Source organism: Hypanus sabinus, chromosome 13 (assembly GCF_030144855.1).
Source record: "Hypanus sabinus isolate sHypSab1 chromosome 13, sHypSab1.hap1, whole genome shotgun sequence".
Lineage (NCBI taxonomy): Eukaryota > Metazoa > Chordata > Chondrichthyes > Myliobatiformes > Dasyatidae > Hypanus > Hypanus sabinus.
In genome coordinates, this window is record NC_082718.1 from 7,319,957 (window position 1) to 7,336,992 (window position 17,036).

Here is a 17,036-nt window from a genome sequence, read left to right on the forward strand (position 1 = left end):
TATGTGGACTGGCCGACGAGAGGAGAGGCTATACTGGATCTAGTTCTGGGTAATGAACCTGGTCAGGTGACAGACCCCTTGGTGGGGGAGCATCTTGGTGAGAGTGACCACAACTCCCTTAGCTTCAGCATAGCTATGGAAAGGGATAAAATCAGACGAAATGGTAAAGTGCTTAACTGGGGAAGGGCTAACTTTGAAGGGATGAGGCAGGAACTAGTGAGGGTAAATTGGAAACAGATGTTCAAAGGGGAAAGCACAGAAGTAATGTGGGAGAAGTTTAGGGACCACTTGAGCTAGGTTCAGGATAGGTTTGTCCCACTGAGGCAAGGAAAAAATGGTAGGAAAAGGGAACCATGGCTGACGAAACACATGAGGTAATTTGTCAAGAGGAAAAAGGAAGCATATGTTAGATTTAAGAAGCAGGAAGTAGGAGGGGCTCATGAGAAATATAGGGTAGCCAGGAAGGCCTTGGCATGTAGGATTAAGGAGAACCCCAAGGCGTTCTAAGCGTATGTGAAGAACAGGAGGATAATAAGAACGAATGTGGGACCATTAAAGGATAAAGAGGCCAACACGTGCCTGGAGGCGGAGGAGGTTGGGGAGGTCCTAAATGAATACTTTGCTTCAGTATTCACAAGTGAAAAGGATCTTGATCAGGATGAGGTCTAAGTAGAGCAGCCCTTGTGCTGGATAATGTGGAGATTATGGAAGAAGAAGTGCTGGATCTTCTTAAAAACATAAAGATTGATAACTCTCTAGGGCCGGATATGGTACACCCCAGGTTGTTGTGGGAAATGAGAGAAGAGATCGCTGGAGCATTAGCTATGATCTTTGAATTCTCTTTGGCTACAGGGGAGGTGCTGGAGGACTGGAGAATGGCAAATGTAGCTCCCTTATTTAAAAAAGGTAATAGGGAAAAACCCGGGAACTATAGACAGGTGAGTCTTACATCAGTGGTCTGCAAACTACTGGAAAAGATTCTTAAGAATAGGATCTACGAGCATTTGGAGAAGTTCAGTCTACTCATGGATAGTCAACATGGCTTTGTGAAGGGAAGATCGTGCCTCATGAGCCTGATTGAGTTTTTTGAAGAAGTAACAAAAGAAATTGATGAGGGTAGGGCAGTGGATGTGGTCTACATGGACTTTAGCAAAGCATTTGACAAGGTCCCTCACGAGAGACTCATCCAGAAAGTCATGAGGCATGGGATAAGTGGAACATTGGCTGTTTGGATAAAAAAATTGGCTTAAAGGAAGAAAGCAGAGGGTAGTTGGTGGAAAGAAAGTATTCTGCCTGGAGGTCGGTGACTAGTGGAGTGCCGCAGGGATCTGTCCTGGGACCACTGCTATTTGTGATTTTTATAAATGACCTGGGTATAGAGGCGGAAGGATGGCTGAGTAAGTTTGCAGATGACACGAAGATTGGAGCAGTTGTGGATGGAGCTGCAGGTTGTCAAAGTTTACAAGAGGATATAGACAGGCTGCAGAGTTGGGCAGAAAAATGGCAGATGGAGTTCAATCCGGATAAGTGTGAGATGATGCATTTTGGAAGGACAAACCAGAAGACTGAGTACAGGATTAATGGTCAGTTACTTAAGAGTGTGGATGAACAAAGGGACCTTAGGGTTCAAATCCATACATCCCTCAAGGTCGCTGCACAGGTTGATAGGGTAGTTAAGGCCTATGGGATGCTAGGCTTCATTAACGGGGATTGAGCTCAAGAGTAGAGAGGTCATGTTGCAACTCTACAAATCTCTGTTGAGACCGCACTTAAGAGTATTGTGTTCAATTCTGGTCACTTCATTTCAGGAAGGATGTGGAAGCTATGGAGAGGGTGCAGAGGAGATTTACCAGGATGTTGCCTGGTTTGCAGAACAAATCATATAAAGCAAGGTTAGCAGAGCTGGGACTTTTCTCTTTGGAGCGTAGAAGAATGAGAAGGGACTTGATAGAGGTCTACAAGATTATGAGAGGCATAGATAGGGTGGATAGTCAGTACCTGTTTCCCAGGGCACCAATAGCAAACACCAGAGGGCATATGTACAAAATTAAGGGAGGGAAGTTTAGGGGAGACATCAGGGGTAAGTTTTTTTACACATAAGGTTGTGAGTGCCTGGAATGACTTGCCAGGGATGGTGGTGGAGGCTAAAACATTAGGGGTATTTAAGAACCTCTTGGACAGGCGCATGGATGAAAGAAAAATAGAGGGTTATGGGGTAGTGTGGGTTTAGTACTTTTTTTAAGGATTATATGGGCCGGCGCAACATGGAGGGCTGAAGGGCCTGTACTGTGCTGTAATGTTCTATGGTTCTATGGATGCTGTCTGGACTGCTGAGTTCCTCCAGCATTTTGTGGGTGTTGCTTGGATTTCCAGCATCTGCAGATTTTCTCTTGTTTGTGTTTAGTAGCAAGAGACAGAATTAGGATGTTTGCCCAAAAGAAGGCAGCATGAGATTTCATTTATAATTTACAATTTCCGATTCCATATACAAATGCCAATAAATTGGCTTGCATTTTATTTTTGGTGTTAAAAATGGTTGTGTTTGGTGTTAATATCTAGTCATAAAAGTCGTCAGGATGGTCAAACTCCTGCCTGGAAGTAAATACCAAAATGGGCCTTATATGATTCCAGACAGGATCTCACCCACATTTGTGCACTGCCTGACTGGCTACACAGCAATCAGAGATTAAAAGCACACTGCTTTTGCCAGCAACACACTCCAGTTGGTATGACAGTGGTGGATGTTGCAAGTGAAAAAGCTAGCTTCCACATTTGCTCCAGGGGATATGCATATTCCAGTCAACAAAGTACATGCTAAGTGAAAGGTTGTACAGTAGTCTCCTGAGAATCTAACCCCTCCCCCGCCCAACTCCCAAATGAACAATGCTGAAATATTTCATGATGGTCTAAGATACTTCAATATGACCTGCACACTGGTGTTAATAATTACTCAGAAAAGGTAGTTTATACCAGGGTCTGAAGTGGAAGCTCTGTCTGAATGGTGACATTCTGCAAGCTACACAGGCACTTTAGTTTCTCTAATGTAAAGACCATATTGTTAAAGCTGTTTAGAGTACACAAAATTAGAAGTCCAAGTGCACCTACTATTGCTTTCCCTGGATGGACTGTTTGGATAGCTGGATGCTGACAAGATAGAGGATAAAAGGGAAGATGACAATAAAAAAGAAACTGCAAATGCTAGAAATACTCATCAGGTCAGACTACATCTGTGGGGAGAAAAACTTAGTTAATGTTTCAGATGAAAGACCCTTTGTCAGAACTGAGAAGACGAGTGGGGGAGGGTTGACCCTCTGATGGGGTAAAACTGGAGTGACGTAATCATGGGACAATTTACAGTAACTAATTAACCTGTCTTTGGACAGTGGGAGGAAACCCATGCATTCCACAGGGAGGACATACAGAGACTCAGAGAGGACACCAGTGTTGATTTCCAAACTCCAATGCCCTGAGCTGTAACAGCATCACATTAACGACTTGCTTTCTCACATTTTCAGTTCTGAACTTGGGTCCTTTACATGAAATATTAATTCTATTTCTTTCCCACAGATGCTGCTTTACTTTCTGAATACTGATTTACCTCAGATGAGGTACTGTTGTTGTTAATGTCTGGTTTGATTCCATTCCACTGGAACCTTAACTCAGTTTTTGTATTCTGAGGCTCATAATCATGAAAATCTTTTAATTTTGGATAGAAAATTTAATTATCTTGTCAAAAAGCAAGCAAGTAACTGTTAAACTTGGAAAGAGCGGATAAGTCTCAAAGATCTATTAGATACTATACTATTTGATTATAAATCTTCAAGATTTTAGGAAGAAACATGGAAGTAAAGACTACTAATTTGAAGTCAAAGAGAGATAAGAGTAGCAAACTATGTAAGGTCACTTGAATGTAGATACTGCTAAGAACAGCAGACAGTGTACGGTCTTTGTAGGAGAGGAAGTGGAAGAACAAATAGCAAGACATTAGAAAAAGGAATTCCTAACATGGGGTCCATGGACCCTTGGCTTAATGGTATCAATCCATAGCATAAAAAAGGTTGGGAACCCCTAGTTTAGAAGATCAGCAATTAAAGTACTATCAATAAAGTGAAGTTGTTGCACTTAACCAGAAATAGATACAAGACTTCGGCTGGACAAAAATTGCCTCAGACAACAGGTTAATCCACATACTGTTTCTGAAAGTGTCAGAGAAAGTGATATGTTGTGGATTGGGTTTATTGGAGAGAGGGCAAGTCATCAGTGACTAATAAAAGTGGGTAACACTTTGAAAAAAATTGCACATTATTTCTCTTTGTGCCCTCAACTCCATATTAATCTCACATCACTTTCTTCAGCGATTACTTATGCAAAAGTAATAAACAAACCTTGTGGTGTTGTGTTCAAATCTGTTATAGGCCTGGATTTAATCTTTAGCAGGATCTTGGAAGTATCCCTAATAGAGGAGTCAGTATCCATTACAACAGAGTTGGACCTTTTTGTAAATACTTCAGCTGATGAAAGTGTTGACTCCTCTGTGCTGATTTGGGTTGTTTCAGAGCTGCTGAGAGAACAAATAATATGGTTCGTGGCCTGACAGTACATGGAGATGGTCAGTCTATTGAACTAAAATATTAATGCGTACCAAACATTAATTTGGCTCACAAGCAACGGGAAAGGACTCAGGCAGTCACCAACACAGCAATTGGGAGCTGCATTATCTTTCCTTCTCCTGGAAGAAATATAAATTAACATTTTCCAAAAGCCTAATGGGGGGGGGGGGAGGTGTTATTTTTCCAAGAGACTTGCTTGGAAGTAACAAGTCAAGTCAAATGGGTTATTTGGCATTCCTTTTACACGGACTATACAAAAACATGAAAATCTAATACAAAACATTGGAAATAAACAGTTGTATCATCAGTATCCAAACAGAGAACAAGTGTGGTTTAGTTTTTCTCTCTATTAAATTGTTGGAATGATTTACTTACTCAACCAAGAACCTATCCTGAATTCAATACACCATTTTACAAGTGGTGAAGTTGAAAATGACACTGGGCTCTCACATTGAAGCAGTAAAGATGATCAACATCTCCACCAACTAACACACCCCTCTACACCCCCAACCACCATGACTTTATCATTTCCTGGTGCTTACTTTATGTACAGACACTCCTGTACTTAGTGTCACTTTATGGCCATACAATCAATGTTTCTAGGTTATCTGATGTATTTATATTTATTATGTTTTTCATCTTTGTGTTATTTATAGTGCCTGTAAAAACATTCCCCCCCCCCCCCCGTAAGTTTTTATGTTGTTTTACAACTTTGAATCACAGTAGATTTAATTTGGCTTTTCTTCACTCTGATGAACAGAAAAAGACTCTTGTGTCAAAGTGAAAACAGATCTCTACACAGTGATCTAAATAAATTAGAAAAATAAAACCCAGAATTAAACTGATACCACCCCTGTGCAGTCAAGGTGTTTAAATTGATTGTAGTAAAAGTACACTTTGTACCGGGAAGGTCCAACTGCTGGAGAGTCAGTATCCTGGCAAAAACTACACCATGAAGATTAAATAACACTCCAAGCAACTCTGCAAAAAGGTCATTGAAAAGCACAAAGCAGGAGATGGATAAAAGAAAAGTCAATGAATATCTCTTGGTGTACAGTTAGTCAATCATTAAAAAAAATGGAAACGATATGGCACAGCTGTAAATCTGCCTAGATCAGGCTGTCCTTAAAATCTGAGTGACTGAACAAGAAGGGGACTAGTGATGGAGTTCCACCAAGAGACTTATGACAACTTTAGAGGAGTTACAAGCTTCAATAGCTGAGATGGGAGAGACTGCATACAACAACTGTTGCCTGGGTGCTTCACCAGTCGCAGCTTTATGGGAGAGTGGCAAAAAGAAAGTCACTGCTGAAAAAAACTCACATGAAACCTGTGCTAGTGTTTGTCAGAAAGCATGTGGAAAACTAAAGTCAGCTGAAGACTGTGGTCTGGTGAAACTAAAACTGAGCTTTTTGACTATCAGGCTAAACGCTACATTTGGCGTAAGCCAAACAATGCACATAATCAAAAACACCATCCCTACTGTGAAGCATGGTGATGGCTGCATCATGCTGTGGGGATGCTTCACTGCATCAGGCCCTGGAAAGCTTGTGAAGGTAAAAAGTTAAATGAATGCAGCAAAATACAGGGAAATCCTGGAGGAAAACCTGATGCAGTCTGCAAGAGAACTGCGATTTGGAAGAAGATTTGTTTTCCAGCAAGACAATGACTAAAGCATAAAGCCAAAGCTACTCAGGAATGACTTACAAATAACAAAGTTAATGTCCTGGAGTGGCCAAGTCAGAGTCCAGACCTCAATCTAATTGAGAATTTGTGGCTTGTGTTGAAAAGGGCTGTTCACTCACAATCCCTATGCAATCTGACAGAGCTTTGAGTAGTTTTGTAAAGAAGAATGTTGCAAAGCTGATAGACCTATCCACATAGACTCAATGCTGTAATTGTTGCCAAAAGTGCATCTACTAAGTACTGACTTGAAGGAGGTGAGTAGTTAATGCAAACAATTATTGTGTTTAAAATTGTATTAAATTTAGACCAATTTGTAGAAATTTGTTTTCACTTTGATACAAAAATGTCTTTTCTGTTAATCAGTGTCAAAAAAGCCAAATTAAATTCACTGTGATTCAGTGTTGTAAAATGGTAAAACATGAGAACTTCCAAAGGGAGTAAATGTTTTTTTATAGGCGCTGTATTTTACTGTGGATTTTTTTTTGTGCTGCATTGGATGCAGGGTAACAAATATTTTGTCGTCTTTGCATTTGCATTTTGGAAATGACAAACAGTCTTGAATCTTAAATCTTAAGAACATTGACTTTCATGGCCTTAGGGTGTAAATTGAATTTGTTTTAAGGATTATTGTGAATTAAGACTTTTTTTAAAGCTAATTTTATTAACATTTAAAACAGATTTACACACAGCACCTCAGCCTAGTTGTCATGTTGTAGGGTACATATAGAAAATGTTAAATTGAATCTTCTAGCAGATATAATCTATTTTACATACATTACATTATAAAAAAAAGCATTGTAACACCAATGACAGCATGCCCAATGAATGAATTGACCGTGAATATGGTAAGCAAAACAGAGTCATGATGTCCCTTAACAAAAAGTTGAAAAATTGAGGAATAAACAAACCTGGATGTAGAAAACAGATCCAGATCCTGGCTAATGTCACTTGCATTAGGCCTAATGGAGGTGTGGAATGACAGTTTTGATACATCATAACCCTTCAAATCATTGCTTGTTCGAGCCCTGTAGAGAAAGTATTAAGTAAAAACTAAATAAGTTTCTTCCAAGCTAAAAGTGGATCAAAGTTTGTGCTCTAATCCATTCCTTTCCCTACTTTTCCATTCATTTAGGTAGCTAACTCCATCCTTTCAGTCACTTCAAAATTAATTTCAGATGGATCATTTTAGCTCCAGAAAGCTGATTTTAGTTGCTATTTGTTTTGTCCTTTATTTGAATATGTAATACAAGGCAGAAGAATACATGATACTCCATCAACCAAGGCACTAATCAAAGAGCAAGTGTCTAGTCTAACCCTTCAAGGATATTGTCAAAAATAGAACAGATTAGCAATGAATTAACAGAGAGAAAGAATGTTGTAGGGTACTGAAAGCTATGTATGGATTGGTTAGGTCTGCACAGAAACAAAAAGTAACAAGGTGAATTCAATCTTTGAGAAGTATTAGACAATGTATCTGAGAGTAGCAACAAGATAAAGGATGATGAATGGTAAGATGTTAACAGAAGTCCCACTGATCTCTGAAGGTAGCAGGACCAATAGCAGCTTTAAACCTTAGGCAACCAGCCACTTAAATACTGTGGCTACAAGAGCAGTTCAAAAGGTGGGTATTCTGCTGTGATTAGCATGCCTCTTAATACCTCAGAAGTTTTCTGCCATCTACAAAGCATTATGAGAATTATGAGATAGTCTCCATTTATATGGAGAGGTGCATCTGTTATTGTGTTTAAGAAGGCTTGCCATCAACCTGGATAAAGTATCCTGTTTGCCTGGCATCCTTATTAACACTTTAAATGTTCACCTATAGCCCATCATAGCTGCAGTAATACCATGACAAAACTGATTCAATCACCTCGGCTCCTATCATATCACCATAAGATATAGGAGCAGAAGCAGGCCATTCAGCCCATCAAGTCAGCATTTAATCATGAGCTGACCCAATTCTTCCAGTTATCTCCACTCCCCTGCATTCACCCCATACCATTTGATGCTCTGGTTAATCAAGAACCTATCTATTTCTGCCTTAAATACATACAATGACGGCCTCCACAGCCGCTTGTGGCAACAAATTTCACAGATCTACCACCCTCTGACTAAAGTAGTTTCTCTGCACCTCAGTTCTAAATGGACGTCCTTCAATCCTGAAGTCATGCCCTCTTGTCCTAGAATCCCCTACCATGGGAAGAAATTTTGCCATATCTAATTGGTTCAGGCCTTTTAACATTCAGAATGTTTCTATGAGATCCTCCCTCATGCTCCTGAACTCCAGGGAATACAGTCCAAGAGCTGTCAGATGTTCCTCATACAGTAATCCTTCCATTCCTGGAATCATTCTTGTGAATCTTCTCTGAACGCTCTCCAATGTCAGCATATTCTTTCTCAAATAAGGAGCCCAAAACTGCACACAATACTCCAAGTGTGGTCTCACAAGTGCCTTATAGAGCATCAACATCACGTCCCTGCTCTGATATTCTATACCTCTAGAAATGAATGCCAACATTGCATTCGCCTTCTTCACAACCAACTCAACCTGGAGGTTAACCTTTAGGGTATCTTGCACAAGGACTCACAAGTCCCTTGGCATCTCTGCATTTTGAATCTCTCCCCTTCTAAATATTAGTCTGCCCATTTATTTCTTCCACCAAAGTGCCTGGCCATACACTTACCAACATTATTTCATTTGCCACTTCCTTGCCCTTTCCCCTAAACTATCTTAAGTCTCCCTGCAGGCTCTGGTTCCTCAACACTACGCGCTCCTCCATCTATCTTTGTATCATTGGCAATATAGCCACAAATCCATTAATACCATAGTCCAAATTATTGATATACATTGTAAAAAGCAACGGTCCCAACACCGGCACCTGTGGAACTCCACTGGTAATCGGCAGCCAGCCAGAATAGGATCCCTTTATTCCCACTCTCTGCTTTCTGCTGAGCAGCCAATGCTCCACCCATGCTAGTAACTCCCCTTTAATTCCATGGGCTTTTATCTTGCTAAGCAGTGCCATGTGTGACAACTTGTCAAAGGCCTTCTGAAAATCCAAGTACACTACATCTACTACATCCTTGTCTACACTGTTCATAATTCCCTCAAAGGATTGCAGTAGGCTTGTCTGGCAGGGTTTTCCTTTCAAGAAGCCATGCTGCCTTTGGCCTATCTTGTCATGTGCCTCCAAGTACTCCGTAATCTCATCCCTAACAATCAATTCCAACAACTTCCCAACCACTGATGTCAGGTTAACAGGTCTATAGTTTCCTTCCTGCTGCCTCCTACTGTTCTTAAATAGTGGAGTAACATCTGCAATTTTCCAGTCATCCGGTACCATGCCAGAATCTAGTGATTCTTGAAAGATCATTGTTAGTGCCTCCACAATCTCTCCAGCTACTTCCTTCAGAAACCAAGGGTGCATTCCATCAGGTCCAGGAGATTTATTCACCCTCAGATCACTAAGCTTTCAGAGCACCTTCTCAGTCATAATTTTCACTGCACAACCTTCACTTCCCTGACACTCCTGAATGTCTTGTATGCTGCAGATGTCTTCCACTGTGAAGGCTGATGCATTCAGTTCCTTTGTCATCTCTGCATCTCTCAATGCAATATCTCCAGTGTCATTTTGTTTGGGCCTATATCTACCCTCGACTCTCTTTTACCCTTTATATACTTAAAAAACCTTCCAGTTCCTTCTTTGATATTAGTCACCAGCTACCTCTCATAATTCATCTTTTCCTTTCAAGTGACCTACTTAGTTTCCTTCTGCAAGTTTCTGAGAGCTCCCCAATCCTCTATCTTTCCACTAGCTCTGGCTTCCTTATACGCCCTCTCTTTTGCTTTTACTTTGGCTCTAACTTCACTTGTCAGCCACTGTAGTGTCCTTCTTCCCTTTGAAAATTTCTTCTTATTTGGAATATATCTGTCTTGCACTTCCCTCATTTTTCACTGAAACTCCACCCATTGCTGCTGTGCTGCCTTTCCTGTAAATGTCCCTTTCCAGTCAACTTCGGCCAATTTACTCCCATGCCATTGTAATTTCCTTTATTCCACTGAAATACTGACACATTGGATTTTAATTTTCCCCTTTCAGATTTCAAAGAGAATTCGATCATATTGTGATCACTGTACCCGAAGGGTTCCTAAACCTTAAGCTCTCTTATCACCTCTGGATCATTGCACAACACCCAATCCATCACAACCGATCCCCTAGTGGGCTCAACAACAAGCTGTCAAGATTTCTGAGGACCTAACCTGGTCCCAACATATCGATGCAGTTATAAAGAAGGCAAGACAGTGACTATACTTTATTTGGAGTTTGAAGAGATTTGGTATGTCACAAATACACTCAAAAACTTCTATAGATGTACCGTGGAGAGTATTCTGATGGGCTGCATCACTGTCTGGTATGGGTGGGGGTGGCGTGCTACTGCATAGGACTGAAAGAAGCTGCAGAGGGTTGTAAATTTAGTTAGCTTCATCTTAGAAGCCTACAAAGTACCCACGACATCTTTAGGGAGCTGTATCTCAGAAAGGCAGCGTCCATTATTAAGGACCTCCAGCACACAGGGCATGCCCTTTTCTCACTGTTACCATCAGGTGGGAGGTGCAGAAGCCTGAAGGCACACACTCAGCGATTCAGGAACAGCTTCTTCCCCTCTGCCATCCGATCCTAAATGATCATTGATCCCTTGAACACTACCCCACTTTTTAAATATACATATTATTTGTATTTTGTACAATTTTTAATCTATTCAATATATATAGAAACATAGAAAATAGGTGCAGGGATAGGCCATTTGGCCCTTCGAGCCTGCACCGCCATTCAGTATGATCATGGCTGATCATCCAACTCAGAACCCTGTACCTGCTTTCTCTCCATACTCCCGATCCCTTTAGCCACAAGGGCCATATCTAACTTCCTCTTAAATATAGCCAATGAACCGGCCTCAACTGTTTCCTGTGGCAGAGAATTCCACAGATTCACCACTCTGTGTGAAGAAGTTTCTCCTCATCTCGGTCCTAAAAGGCTTCCCCTTTATCCTTAAACTGTGACCCCTTGATCTGGACTTCCCCAACATCGGAAACAATCTTCCTGCATCTAGCCTGTCCAATCCCTTTAGAATTTTATACGTTTCAATAAGATCCCCCCTCAATCTTCTAAATTCTAGTGAGTATAAGCCTAGTCTATCCAGTCTTTCTTCATATGAAAGTCCTGCCATCCCAGGAATCAATCTGGTGAACCTTCTTTGTACTCCCTCTATGGCAAGAATGTCTTTCCTCAGATTAGAGGACCAAAACTGCACACAATACTCTAGGTGCAGTCTCACCAAGGCCTTGTACAATATACGTATTCTGTAATTAATTCACTTACTTATTTACTATTATTATTACTTTTCCTCTATATTATGTATTGCATTGAACTGCTGCTGCTAAGTTAACAATGTTATTTCGCGACACATACCAGTGATAATAAACCTGATTTTGATTCCGCCCCTTTTTCCTATGATCCACTCTCCTCTCCTATCAGAATCCTTCCCTCCAGCCCTTTACTTTTCTTACACTCCTGGGTTTAACTATAGCTGTCCTCTTTCCTCTTTTCCACCTTTTTATTCTGGTGTCTTCCCCCTTCTTTCCCAATCCTGAAGAAGGGTCTTGGCCTGAAACATCATCTGTTTGTTCATTTCCATGGATACTGAGTTCCTCCAGCATTTTATGTGTGTAGCTTTGGATTTCCAGCATCTGCAGAATTTCCCATGTTTACAAATTTTGAATACTAGCGAGCATAGCTTTAAGGTGAAAGGGGGAATGCTGAAAGAAAATGTGAGGCAAGTTTTTTTTTATATACAGAGTGGTAGGTGTCTGGAACATCCTGCCTGAGGTGATAGGGGAAGCAGATATGATAATGGTATTCAAGAGACTTTTAGATAGGTACACAGGGAATTTAGGGATATGGATTTGTGCGTGGAAGGTCATGTTTGACAAACCTTATTGAATTTTTTGAAGAAGTTACGAGGAATGTTGACGAGGGTAAGGCAGTGGATGTAGTCTATATGGACTTCAGCAAAGCCTTTGACAAAGTTCCACATGGAAGGTTAGTTAAGAAGGTTCAGTCGTTAGGTATTAATGCTGGAGTAATAAAATGGATTCAACAGTGGCTAGGTGGGAGATGCCAGAGAGTAGTGGTGGATAATTGTTTATCGGGATGGAGGCCGGTGACTAGCGGGGTGCCTCAGGGATCTGTTTTGGGCCCAATGTTGTTTGTAATATACATAAATGATCTGGATGATGGGGTGGTAAATTGGATTAGTAAGTATGCCGATGATACTAAGGTAGGAGGTGTTGTGGATAATGAGGTGGGTTTTCAAAGCTTGCAGGGAGATTTATGCCGGTTAGAAGAATGGGCTGAACGTTGGCAGATGGAGTTTAATGCTGAGAAGTGTGAGGTTCTACATTTTGGCAGGAATAATCCAAATAGAACATACAGAGTAAATGGTAGGGCATTGAGGAATGCAGAGGAACAGAGAGATCTAGGAATAACAGTGCATAGTTCCCTGAAGGTGGAGTCTCATGTAGATAGGGTGGTGAAGAAGGCTTTTGGAACGCTGGCCCGCCTTTATAAATCAAAGCATTGAGTACAGAAGTTAGGATGTAATGTTAAAATTGTACAAGGCATTGGTAAGGCCAAATTTGGAATATTGTGTACAGTTCTGGTCACCGAATTATAGGAAAGATATCAATAAATTAGAGAGAGTGCAGAGACAATTTACTAGGATGTTACCTGGGTTTCAGCACTTAAGTTACAGAGGAAGGTTGAACAAGTTAGGTCTCTATTCATTGGAGCGTAGAAGGTTGAGGGGGGATTTGATCGAGGTATTTAAAATTTTGAGAGGGATAGATAGAGTTGACGTGAATAGGCTGTTTCCATTGAGAGTAGGGGAGATTCAAACGAGAGGACAGAATTTGAGAGTTAGGGGGCAGAAGTTTACGGGAAACACAAGGGGGTATTTCTTTACTCAGAGAGTGATAGCTGTGTGGAATGAGCTTCCTGTAGAAGTAGTAGAGGCCAGTTCAGTTGTGTCATTTAAGGTAAAATTGGATAGGTATATGGACAGGAAAGGAGTGGAGGGTTATGGGCTGAGTGCGGGTAGGTGGGACTAGGTGAGATTAAGAGTTCGGCACGGTCTAGGAGGGCCGAGATGGCCTGTTTCCGTGCTGTGATTGTTATATGGTTATATGGATCATGTGCAGGCAGCGGAATTAGTTTAATTTGCATCATGCTTGGTACATATGTTATAGGTCAAAGGGTTTGTTCCTGGTTTGTACTGTTCTGTGTTCTAGTTTTTGTTTTGGCTGTTGGGAGTTGGGTTACATTAATTTTACAGAGGAGCAGCAGCAGAACTGGAAATGGAAGACCTCCAGAAAATTAACAAGAGAGTAAGAAAATGGGCTATGATGAATACCAAGATGCACCAAGTACAGCAAGTAGACTGACCGATAGCAAGGATCAAAAAATGCAAGTATAACACTGTAAATATTATAGAAACTCTGAGCTCAGGACTGGAGGTTTGGTTAGCATTTTTGAGTGGGGCAATGGTTAGTAAAGGGAACAAGTAACTGTGGAAAGAGATATCTTAAGGGAGTTAACAGAAGAGGCTATATAGGTTGAACCACAGAACTAAACAAAAGGTGTGTTTGCATTGTTACAGATACAGTACGATAGATTTCAAATGAGTCTTAAAGAGACAGAACTCAAGTGGTAACTCGGTTCCACCATGGGTGGAGTCAATTGTACATTACTGAGAAGTAACTTAACTGAATTTTATTGGCAACAACCATTTGAAGGTAAATCCAACCTGGAGCCAAGGGGCCATTTCAGGAGGAGAATCAAGTAATAGAGATGAAACAAAGAAACCAGGTGAGATTAAAACTCTCGAGCTCTTAGGACAAAAGCAATAAAACGGACACTGAGAGCTTAATAGTGAAGAATCCCTGGAAGAATAAAGAGTGTCTAGAGGATGAAATTTAAAAGGAAAATAGTAAAGCAAAGAGAAGATATACTTACCTTTTGTTATACTCAAAGAAATTTAAAGAGGTCTACAAGTACAAAAATGTTAACAATGGAGTTCACAAAACATACGAAATGTGATACAATGCCAAGATAAGCAGGGCAATCAAATGTGAAACACTGGATAAGATAAAAAGGGATGTTTTGAGAGGTTTATCACATCTTTGAAAGTTCATAAATTGTTTAGCCTGGGTTAAGTATATCTCAGGTTGCTGGAATGATGTAGGTTTTGTTTACAGTTTCTAATACGCTCTGACTATAGGAAAGGTACCAAAGCAATGTAAGAAGGTATGAAATAATTACAGTCCAGTTCATTTATGGCTATTCATATGGAATTCTTTCTTGATGGACATGGATTAATCAGGGACAGTCATGCAAGGTAGATTACAGAGATTTTAGCAAGACTACTGATGAGGTCCAATAAAGCCCATGATAGTACATAAAGTGGAATAATTATTAATGGCTCAAAAGGTATAATCATTAGAGCTCAGTTCTCAGTAATTTTTGTAATACGTATAAATGTTAAACCAAATGTGAGAGGGATGGAGTTTAGAAATGAGACAAAAATCAGTTAATGATATGGGAAACATGGTAGTTGGGGTCTGAGACTCATTCCCTGCATGTGAGTAGTACAATGACATTTAAAATTGCAGTTCTGGTCTATACATGGAGCTGAATCCCACGTATCAGCAGAAGGGAGAGTTGGTCACCTTTTGAACAGGAAGGTGCCTCTATATTGAGTTCTTCTCATCACAACCTCACGTGCCTCTCTCTGGCGTTGCTGAATTGAATTTTGTTCCTAATTAACAAAGAAAAACAATCTTAAGGCAACATTAAGAATATTCTTAACTTTAAAAAACTCAAATAATTGCTGAAAGTGAATGTAAATACCCAATATTTGAAACAATTTTACTCCTGCAGATGTCATACCTGGCACAAAGAAGGATGGTAATGATGAAGAACAATGACATTTGTCAAAGGCATTGCTACAGGAATTCTTTGTCTTAGACATTTAGTTCCACATCATTAGTTCTCTGTAATAATGTCAGATGTGATGATTTCACAGCATTCAATTCTACTTGCAACTACTCAAACAATGAAGTGCTTCTTCCATGCAGCAAGACAAAGGCATTCAGACTTTATTATTTGACATTTATCAGTTAAACAGCCACACAAAATTAATTTCCATACTACAACTGCTTGACATTTATTAATATTACCTTTGTCAAATCCACTAAGATCAACAACTTAGATATCACCACTCTTCATCTATTTCTATCTCAGGTACTTCAGCCTCTGGCTTAATTTACTCCTTATGAATTTGATTTTACTGTCTCTTCAGAAGAGAGAAAGTAAGAAGGATGCAGCATTTCAGCAGATATGGTGAAATGACATTAGAAATCTATTGAGATTTAATTGACCTGATCTGATCTAATTGACCTTCAGAACATGTCCCACAGTTTAGAAATCTATTCATGCTCCTATATTCCAATGACACTTGAATCTTTGCTTCAAGACAGCACAACATTTAATTTAAGTGCATATCTGATGCTTATTGTTGCATTACATCATTTTATTTTCTACCATTCACAATGGCATTGACAGTCACAAATAACTGGATCTCATCTTTTGCTCCAAGAATCTAGTCCTTACACTGAAAAAAAAATGCAGAAGCACTTAATGGTTGTAATGATGAGAATCGTGGAGGTGCCCTGGCCATTGACACACTAATTGAATCTCAGTGAATTAAAATTCTTTTTTAGTTCATGAGGTGTGCGGTTTGATTTTGAAAGTTTGTATGGTTACATGAATGAAATCCACATCAGTGGTTCTTTAATGCAGACCCTAAAATCCAATGACAATAATTGCTCTTTTATTTGTTTAGCTTCTTTGTCATAAAGACTTTAATTTCTCAGTGCGACAATAAAGAGCTATCTTGTGTGAGAAAGAGTCTAACCTGGGAGATGTTGCCGATTGACTCAGTGAACAGGAGATTTAAGAACGTTGCTGACTTCCTGATTCACAATAAGAATTATTCTGATTTCTGAGGAAATATGCACATTCTCTTACAGGTTCTTCTTTCAAAGCTAATGGGCAAAACCAGACTCTTTAAGCATAACTCGTGGAATCATTCAATTAAAATTTCCAGATTTGTGTTCTCATCTAGCTAGGTTTCTCCAAAAGATCTTGGGGCACCTGGTGGAGCCTTATAATATGGCCTTTTTTGTAGCATTAATCAAAAGTACCAGGCTGTCCAGAGTCTGACTTAAGTGTATTTTAAACAAATTTGACAAAGAAAGAAAAGCAGTATTAGGGATAACTTCTAAATGAAGTAGTGTCAAAATGAAGATCAAAAATTAACTTGTCAAAAGATCAATCCATAGAGAAATAATGCAAAAATTATTAAACAGGAGCAATCAATGCCTCCCTTCAAGCTGTCTGTTGTTATCATTGCACTATCTTCTGCCATATTTCATTCCAAGGTAATAAATGTTCATTACAAATTATGGACTGCATATCAAAATGTTTTTCAACTCTTATCCTAGTCCAAAAGAGATACAACTTATGAAACTGATGAACAGAAAGCAATAGGGAAATGAGAAAGAGAAGGAAAATGCATTGAGGAAGAGAGATTTAGGAGGAATCCAGAGTGAGAGGTAGATCA

The 17,036-nt window shown here is 39.9% G+C and overlaps 1 protein-coding gene across 4 annotated transcripts in view; it reads right to left on the reverse strand.

Moving 5' to 3' along the window:
• The window catches only part of LOC132403617 (leucine-rich repeat and guanylate kinase domain-containing protein-like), a 124,038-nt gene that overhangs the window by 1,709 nt on the left and 105,293 nt on the right, over positions 1–17,036 (reverse strand). For 3 of the 4 annotated variants that reach the window (XM_059987067.1, XM_059987070.1, XM_059987071.1), the window contains 3 exons: positions 15,082–15,170; positions 7,205–7,321; positions 4,386–4,561 (listed from right to left, as the gene is read on the reverse strand). In XM_059987067.1, the coding sequence (XP_059843050.1) occupies positions 4,386–4,561; positions 7,205–7,321; positions 15,082–15,170 (382 nt within the window). The remainder of the gene's footprint in view (positions 1–4,385; positions 4,562–7,204; positions 7,322–15,081; positions 15,171–17,036) is intronic. The other variant, XM_059987068.1, reaches the window with a different exon arrangement.